The 9260-nt window shown below is 48.0% G+C and overlaps 1 protein-coding gene across 2 annotated transcripts; it reads right to left on the bottom strand.

Moving 5' to 3' along the window:
* Positions 1-2328: 2328 nt before the first annotated feature.
* On the bottom strand, positions 2329-5806 carry LOC133899304 (pirin-like protein). Of its 2 annotated transcripts, none has more exons than XM_062340282.1 (7): positions 5555-5805; positions 5114-5301; positions 4706-4744; positions 4562-4590; positions 4356-4418; positions 3374-3477; positions 2329-3122 (listed from the first exon to the last, which is right to left on the bottom strand). In XM_062340282.1, the coding sequence occupies exons 1-7, from the start codon at positions 5701-5703 to the stop codon at positions 2618-2620; spliced, it is 1077 nt and encodes a 358-aa protein (XP_062196266.1). In that variant the 5' UTR covers positions 5704-5805; the 3' UTR covers positions 2329-2617. The 2 variants fall into 2 exon arrangements, with proteins under 2 accessions (XP_062196266.1, XP_062196267.1); XM_062340283.1 differs by having other exon boundaries at positions 2694-3122; positions 3355-3477; positions 5555-5806.
* Between the last annotated feature and the right edge of the window lie 3454 nt (positions 5807-9260).

Here is a 9260-nt window from a genome sequence, read left to right as displayed (position 1 = left end):
GTGTCATTTTCTTCCTCATGTGCCGGCGAGTGGTCATGAAGTCATGCCATGAGGACGACGACTTGGCCATAATCAAGTTCACTAGAAAACTGATTGGAAGGATGCGGTTGTACTGGACTAAGTCCCTCACAATAAGCTGAAGCTACTGCAATTGCTCCATCACAGACCTCCCTAGATATTTTGAAGTTGAGGAAGCTTTCAGTGGTGAAGGACTCATTGCCATTATCCATTTTCGAGAATTTGTTCTCCAACTCTTCCGAGAGGTCTTTGGCCAAGACGAAGCTTGAGTACACATCAAACAAATTGTTTGACAGAACATTCAATAGACGAGACATGCAAGCTTGATTTGCTTCTTCCTATTTAGCCCTTTCCACATCAACGGTGGCCTTTGATGACGCATCAGCATCAGCTGGCGCAGCCTCTGGGAGAGCACTTAACATGACCCAAAATAATTTCAGGTCGGTCAACCACATCCTAGTCTTAATATGCTAGCGTCTAAAGCATGTGCCGTCGAACGCGTCAGGTTTAATGACATCTGAGTCAGCGGCTATTACTCTCTGTTTTCTGTATTGTTGTTTCAAACATTAATTTAGCAACATTCTGATTAAATTGATCTTAATTTAAACATGATGAATAATAATGAAAACCAAGGATAAACAATGCATATTCGAACATGAGCATTTTATCAAAACATTCAGCATATATAATGCTACTAATGTTCAAATCGACATAAACCATGGCAATCAACATTAGGAGGTAGGTAAACACATGACACATATCAACAGGTCTTATGAAATTTAGTGAGGTCCCAGAGCAGGTTACCGAATTAACGCCAATCCTACACCAAAGGCAACCAAAGATCATTAGCTAGTGTGACAATAGTTTTCTAGTGTCCTAGACTGCAACTATTCAATCAAAGTCTTAATTATCTAACAATTAATCTATTAGCATGCAATGTTTGTTCTAAAGAATCTATCAAAACAAATAGAACATATTAATTGGCATCAGATAAATAAGATGCTATACTAGAATATAAAACTTCTACACAATTACACTCTAAAACAACAACTGCATTGTTACACCAACCTCCCTATGCCCGCTATCATCATAAAGCAAACAACCCACCGATTCTAGCACGCAATTTTCTTCCACTAACAACACACAACAAAACAGGCATATGTTATGGCAAAATTGCAAACTGTAATTTGTAAAGGCAACGGAAAATATCTTACTTTCAAATGGAGATGCTGAAAGCAAGGCACGCAAGAGCGTTGTCCCAAAAAACAGAGAAACCTCTATGCCGAGGTCGACAGGGTGCATGTTCTTGGAGATACAATGCCTTTGTGTTAGGTGCCAGGCACACAACAACTAACACGCGGGGAGCGGGGAACACCGCAGCAAGAGGGAGCTCAACATCTGGCCAAGGTGGTCACTATCGAATGTTAGACCGTGATGACCAATGTATGAATGTGGCCAACAGAAGTGACCACCACATGTAGCCGCACGATACAGGAACTATGAACAGGATGCACCAGAATGTACTCATGCAACGGTCATCATGGCCGCCAAGCGCATGAGAACACAATCACAATGAGCACACAGAATGGCTGGTGTAACCACCGCAAGCATGCCCAACACTTGTCGTGAAGACCACTTGTGAAAATCACGCACGAAGACGCGAATCACAGCACCACCACCACCACAATGACAACATGGGTACCACGGCCTTATCGTGCATAGCGGCGAATCGACAGGGCCAAGCACCAGAGCCATTGAACACCGCCGTCGCCAGGATTTGAGTCGATAGGCAGTGTGACACACACCAGAGCCGACTTCCTAGGGAGGTGGGCTATCAACGATGCATGCACCATCATGTTATCCAATCGGAGCCAAAGCAGCGCAGCCGAGAGGAGGGTGAAGGAGATCATACGAGGTCGAGTGGATGATGGTTGAGAGGATGAGGATAGGGAGCTTCGGTTTCTCGGGTAAAGGAAAAACTCATGCCCAACTCTTAAATCCAACCGCCCCACTAGATATACCACACCGACAACGTCCCAAGCCATCAAATCCAAGGAAGTGTTCGTGCCCGATTAGGGTGGAGAGGAGCTGGCGACGCCGCCACTCTCTCCCCAATCCTCCCCAAGAGGAGATAAGGGAGACGAGTCCTTGGTGCTGGGCTGCTCGGCCTGAATGGGCCTTGTAGCGGCCCAACACCTTGTGGCTAGCATCCTTTTTTTCTTTCCTTTTTTCCCCTTTTTCCTTCAGAATTTCTATAAAATCAAATTTGATATTGATTAAAACTCGAATTTAAAAGGGAAAACTCTCGAATTCCAACAATAAGTGCCTTTGCATACTCATATTGCATTGTACATGCCTGAGATGGAACGTGCCTTTGATGTGAACATTGATTCCAAATTGATCATGACCTTATTACAAACACCTCCGTTTAATACTACACTATTTTCCCGTAAAATTTCACCGCTTAGATACCATCCACTGACAATGCCATCGCAAAAATTACATATGTGCGATGCAGAGAAGTTATAGCAACCATGGCACGACGCCGTCAGCGATCCTAGGATTCCCAGCCGTCGGCCGGTCTCCGGCTAAAAGAGTATCAATGCACCGCGGCAGTGGCCGCGTGGTCGGAGATCCAGCCGTCGGCCATCTCGAAGCCGTTGCGGCGGTGGCGGTAGTCCTCCCGGGCCTGCTCCACCTCCTCCCGGGTGTTCATCACGAAGGGGCCCTCGCGCACCACAGCCTCGCCGTGCGGCCGCGCCGCCACAAGCATCACCCTCGCGGCCACCGGCCCGGCCCTCACGTCCACGCAGTCACCATCGCCGCCAAACACGACGAGGGTGCGCGAGCAGGCGGAGTCGGTGGCGCTGCCGAAGGCGGCCTCGCCGTCGATGACGTACGCGCACGCGCTCCATCCGCGCGGGACGGGCTGGCGCAGGCTCGCGCCGGGCCGCAGGGTGACGTCCAGGCACAGCGCCGGGGTGCGGGGCCTGAGCGGGGAGCGCGCGCCGAGGCATTCGCCGGCGATGACCTTCACGGATACGCCGTCCTTGTCGGCGGTGGGGATGTCGTGGCTGGCCAGCTCCTGGTACCTCGGCTCCACCCTGCACCGCACACAACAGTTTAGGAGCGGAGGAGCAGTGTTGTTAACCAACTGAAATGTGGTCGCTTTTCCTTCTTCCACGGCGATCTTTCTTATTGAGAAAAACAAAATATATGAAAACTTAGGCTTTCTGAAGTGTGTTTGTGGTGAATTCACTGGCTGGCATTGATAGGAGATAGAAATTTCGCAAGAATTAGAATTCCAAACAGACGAAAACAAAGTAGGACATGTACAAGGTAAAGCAGAATGTACATCTTATCCTTGGAGGAGAGGTTGATCCAGAGGTTGATGCCCCTCTGCACGCCCTGCCCACCTGGCATCTCCGCGTGCACCACGCCGCGCCCCGCCGTCATCCACTGCACCCACGCATCGCACGCCAATGTCAATTCATGAACACCATACTACATGTCAACTCTTACAAAGTGCTATTATTACTCCGTATTATGCGTGCACGTACTGCTCTGACCAATGATGCTTTACATGAGTGGACTCTGACTCGCTAATGGCGTATGCCGACCTGTCATTGGGCGCCCATGAAGGGATGCAACCAAAAGGAGCCAAAATATCTCTTCTTTTTTTGGTGGATGTGATTTGTTTAGATAATGAGACAAGATTCAGCATATTCCAGCTTCTACATCCGTGCCACTTTTATATTGTCACGTGCAATGCTACTGGTCTAATTTTGACTCTGGATTTTGGCATGAGGCCAAGGTGAAAGGAGCGGGAGATGCAGCCTCCACTTTTGCATGAACTGGAGCACCTTTTCCTTTCACAAGCGAGCATATATATGCTTCTTTTGTACATGGAGTATCCCGTAACTTTTAGTTGCGCCAGCTCTGTTTTTCCACTGAAGTATTATATATGTGCGGTTCCATGGACGACAATTTTACATTTTCTTTTTCTGTTCTCTATGAGCAGATCTTGATTTGCACTACCCTTTAGCCTTGAAATTACTTTGTAATGGTTTTATGGCCAACTCTTTTTTTTTTCTCTCCTTTTTCCCAGTAATTTGTGTTTTTTTGACTTGCATAATTTTAGGAACATTTAGTTAATAGTAAAATTTGGATACACATCGGTTGGAATACAGTAGTATCAGTGGAGGAAATTAGCATTGGTGCATAAAAACACCTAATTAGTAGGTAGTACTATGAGAATAGAACAGGGACCAGCGAAGGAAATTGCTCTTAATAATCGTCTTTGTATGTTTAATGCTGTTGCTGATGGGAGACCTAACCTGAACATCTCCTGTGTTGATGGTGCCCTTGTGGCCTGAAAAGTCATGGTAACTGAACCCTCCCTGAAAGCAACAGGAGGACAAACGTTTTATCAGCAAATTCAATTTATCACAAAGTTTATTGTGTTCAATTTTGCTAAAACAACTATGTGCAACGTCGATCCTATGACTCACGAAGATAGCAAGAAAATTGTTCGAATTCTTACCTCGAGCATGTAGGTGACAGTCTCAAATCCTGAGGTACCGCAGGAAACAACACCCAAAAATAAAAGAAAAAAAGAGTTAAGAAATTATTGTTTTTTTACATGCAAGTAATTTATTCATGATGTCAAAGGAAGTTAATTACAAACCTCTGTGGGGATGATCAGGAAAACCAGCTGGTGGAGAAACTGAAAAAAAAAAAAGAAACCAAGGAAAAAGTAAAGGTGTGAATTTTGTGTTGACCATATATGATTCATATTCAGGATTATCTATGAAGGCACAGCATGAATTTTATGTGTTTCCTTTCAGTTCGAGGGGCATTATAATTGTACAAAAAAAAAACAAGTACCAAAATATAATACTATTATGCACAGCTAGCATATTGCTGCAGCAATGAGTGTGGTATATATCAGAGCATGTTAAAAGCCATTTCAATTATCAGTAACCATTTTTGTACAGGACGAAAATGGCCAGCATGAACAATATCTTGATGTTTACATGTGGCTGTGAAATTGCGAGATCGATGGTAAGTAACTGGTGAGCGGTTTTTCACGTACGCTCGAACTCGTCGAAGGACAGGAAAGGATCCAAGTCTTGCAGCTCAGGCCTGCCGATGCTCCGCCAGAGCGCGAAGCCCTCCCCGAGAGGCTTGCGCTCGCACGTCAACGTCCGGACCACCGCCCGCGTCTCACTGCTCAGGCGAAACCGCCCCACGTCGTCCCCGCCGGCGGCACACTCGTCCTCACTGCCGTTCGCAAGGATACCGTACATGAGTGATCAGAACTATATATGAATGGTCAGCTAGTTGAAGGGCGATAGACTACACATGATGATCGGACTTTAGTCGTATGTACATAATTTGCCAAACAGAAATAATGATGCAAGAAAGAAGGGACGAGAGGCGCCAGCCAGAGGTTCATGATCAGGCCGGCCGGTGCATAGCTGCGGCGAGGAGAAGAGCCCGGTGTTAACCAACAAAGGTTTGTGCGCGCGCGTACCTCGTGATGACGCTGATCGTCCCCTCCTCGGCGCTGGTCCGAGTGCTCTCCATGCCACCGGGCAGCTTCCGCCTCTCCTCGTTGGCAGCCATTGCCGGTGCCAGAGGAGCCGGAGGGACCAGGAGCATGCAAGCAGGTGCGGCGGACATGGCGGGTATATGTGGTATGTGTAGACAATAGAGCGGTGTCGGGACGCCCGGTGTGGAGCGATGGAGGCGGTGGCGATGGGTGTGCGGTTTCCGTCGTCGTCCTGGCCGGCCTTTAAATACCCGCGGCGCGAATAAGGCAGGAGGCGTGGCGAGCCAAGACATGTGTGAACGCCCGTCGCGAGTGGGGCCCCGGTGGCTGCGTACTTGCGCAGCTGCGCTGCATGTGTGGCCGTGCGGGTGGTCCCACGGCCGCCTCCGCGCCCTCGCGCTGTCTGCATGCAAAATGCAGAGCCACGGTGTGAACGCGGAGTTTTGTCGTAGCTGCATTTGTGATTAGGCCGTGCGGGCGACTCCCACTATAGATTTGGATTTCAATTCATGGATCGGTTCGGTGGGGACATCTTCTCGTGTTGTTCCGGCAACGGGCCCACCCTGCAGTGAGACGGTGCTCAGCAGCAGCACGTGTACGGAGCTAAGAATTTATTTTTATTTTTTAAAACTAGAAAAAGCTATTCCTCTAAAGTTTGCTTCCGAGCACTACTCTGAGACAAATATCGTAATATAGGGTGGGTCGCTTTACTGTCACCTAAATAGATTTTAAGAGTTAGATTTTCTATTGCTATCACATTACATTTTCTTTCTTTCAAACCCTCAGTCTCACAATATCTATGACACAAACCTCACAATATAGGACGGACCACTTTGCTCCCACTCAAACAGGTTCTAAGAGTTAGATTTTCTATTGCTATCACATTAATTGTGGATGCCATAACTACTCTCTCCCTTCTCCCCTTCCTTTCTACCACCCAACTTTTTACTTCTCTCTTGCTAACCGGCAACCGAGGTCATGAAACACACTCTAGGATGCATTGTCACAAATAGCCATTAACTTGGGTGCAATCTATTAGACGGTTGGAGTATAACGAGCAATTGAGAGCAGCACATGCTGAGAAATAGTAGTCATAGAGGTAGTTCAAGGCGAAAGTAACTTGGGATGTTCAAATACATCCTTCAGCATTGAGTCATCAACCATACATCAGTGGACAGTGGTGGAGTAAGGGAGAAAGATAGTGATAGTTGTGAAGGATAAAATACGTATGCCTAAGTGGGGTGGGGGGGGGGAGGCGAAAGCAAGGGTGGAGAAGGTATACTTGAGGGGAGACGAGGAGAGAGAGGGAAGAGTAGGATAAGGAAGATCAAGATCCAAGGGCTACACTAATGCGACGATCAGATTTGCATGCTCTACGACAATCCATATATGTTGCTTCCTCTCTTAACACAACTGCTTCAAATTCTATGTGTAAATAGACGAATATATGTGCATGTGAGCTTAGACGAGGTGCACTTATCTTTTTTCCATGTGTCCTCCACAAGTATATGTACTCCATTTGATTTTTCTTCTTCTATGAAACTTATTTTTGCTGGGCATCGATTAAGATGTTTATGAAAACAATAGAATAGTGGAAGGTAGTGAACATAGTGCACACGGTGTTAATGTCTTGAGGGAGAGGTTGTGTGGGCATTTACCTCATAAATGTTGGAGAGAGAGTAGTTTGAAAGAACAAGGCGAAAATATATATGATGTTTTGGAGTGATTTGGTAATGGAGGGAGTATATAGGAGGCTATTTTCCGTGCACCTAGCACCTCAGCCTAGAGTAACACATACAACATCTAGAATGAGAGAGCTCGAGTTGCCCTTGCCACCCTCCCCCTCGCTGCCCCTCCCTTTCCCCACACTAGCCTCCCGTCCTCGCTCCTCTCCTTCCCTCCCTTCGCCGTGCCACTTCTAGCCTCGACCAGCGGCTTTTTGCCCGTGCGCCTTGTTCTCGCTCATCCATGCTCGCCCAAATCCGGATTCATACCCCACCGTTACCCCCCTCCGCTGCTTCCGCTCCCTAGGTCCGGCCTATGGAGCATCCTCACAGTCCCTAAGACTCCCTCAACGGCTTCCACAGCCTCCCGATCCTTTACCTCCGTTGTCAAAGGCTCACCTACCACCTTCATTTCCAATCGGTTTGTAGCCCTTCGATGCCCTACAATAGTTATTCTGTCTGTGCCTCTAGTCAAATCCAAGACCTCCACTGTTAGGCGGCATGGCCATCATGCCTCTAGGAGGGTGCTTCTCCACCCTACTGTGGTGTCATGTCGCCCTGCCTGCGCTTCACATCATCTTGACTCCTCTTCGGGCGGCTCGCCAACACGCGCCCCGCGCCCGACGGATCTCGAGTTGGATTCGGGGTGGACATCGGTACGCAAAAGATTTTGTTGGTATAATGGTGTGCATTCAATACAGTGCACCTCTTCTTTAAAAGGGATCCCTAGCTGGCGCCCTTGCTGCTCCCAAGCCCAGCCTCCCTGTGCTCCTCCGTGGTCTCTACGCAATCTTCCTCACTCGTGACCACTGGGCGACCTCATGCCGTGACCTAGTCTGGTGTCTCAGCTGCTGGCATTCTGGTCACCGGGTGCGTGACTGCACGCTCTGCCCCACCTCTACCTCTCGCTTCCCTCGCCATTTGGATGCCCCAACTGTTGTGTGCCCGGCGCACCCATTCCCCTCTATGGCCCTCCCAGCTCCTCCATCTTCACGTTTGGACTCCACAATCACTGAAAATGTTTCACTTAAAGATGCTTTGACAGATGCCACTTGGATTCGAAATTCTTCGAGAGCTATGTGGGCCAATCTTTCGGAGTTCATGCACCTCTGGATCGTGTCCCAACAGGTGCAGTTACATGATCTTTTGGAGGATGACATTACTTGAAAACTCTCCACACATGGAGATTACTCGGCAAGCTCGGCCTATAGAGCCCATTTCCTCACCTTGATAGACTGCAATTTCTGCCCTCTTTTTTGGAAGGTATGGGCACCTCCTAAATGCAAGTTCTTCGCCTGGCTAGCGAACCTAAATAGGCTTTGGACTTCGGACAGGCTGGCCTTGTAATAGTGCTTGTGTGCTTTGTTGGCGTAGCCCTGAGTCTAGGCACCACCTGTTCGTCGAATACTGTTTCACAAGGCGCGTATGGGCGGACCTGGCGCTCTAGATCGCCCAACCAGGTGTGCACCCGAATTCATGGCAGACAACCTCCTTCATTCACCAATGGTGGACTGCCCTGGCTTACAGGTCAAACATTCTCACTAAGGGCCTCTGATCTCTCATTATGCTCATATGCCGGGAAATCTAGAAAGAGCGTAATGCTAGAATGTTTGATCGTCGCGAGATACATTCTTTTGGTCTGCTACAGAAAATGAAGGATGAGGCTGCCCTTTGGGCCTTTGCTAGTGCGTGATCTCTTGACCGCCTCATTAGACAAGAGTAAGCTTTTAGGTTTGTGGTTTGCTAGACTTTTGCCCCCCCTCCTTTTGTTTGGGATGTTCCCTATCTATTTTCTTCGTACCTTATGCCCGTCTGGGCTTCCTCTTTTTAATATAACGGGCAACTCTCCTGTCGGTTCTATTTAAAAAAAAAGCAGCCTAGAGTGAATGGAGTTGATTCATTTGTCTTTGTTGCTTGTTCCCTAGTTAGGTGCGAGCCAAACTAATTAGTCGGCTGAGTTGCGT

This window comes from Phragmites australis, chromosome 18 (genome assembly GCF_958298935.1).
Source record: "Phragmites australis chromosome 18, lpPhrAust1.1, whole genome shotgun sequence".
Classification (NCBI taxonomy): Eukaryota; Viridiplantae; Streptophyta; class Magnoliopsida; order Poales; family Poaceae; genus Phragmites; species Phragmites australis.
The sequence above is the reverse complement of the archived record's forward strand: the minus strand, read 5'-3'. Positions and strand labels throughout refer to the sequence as shown.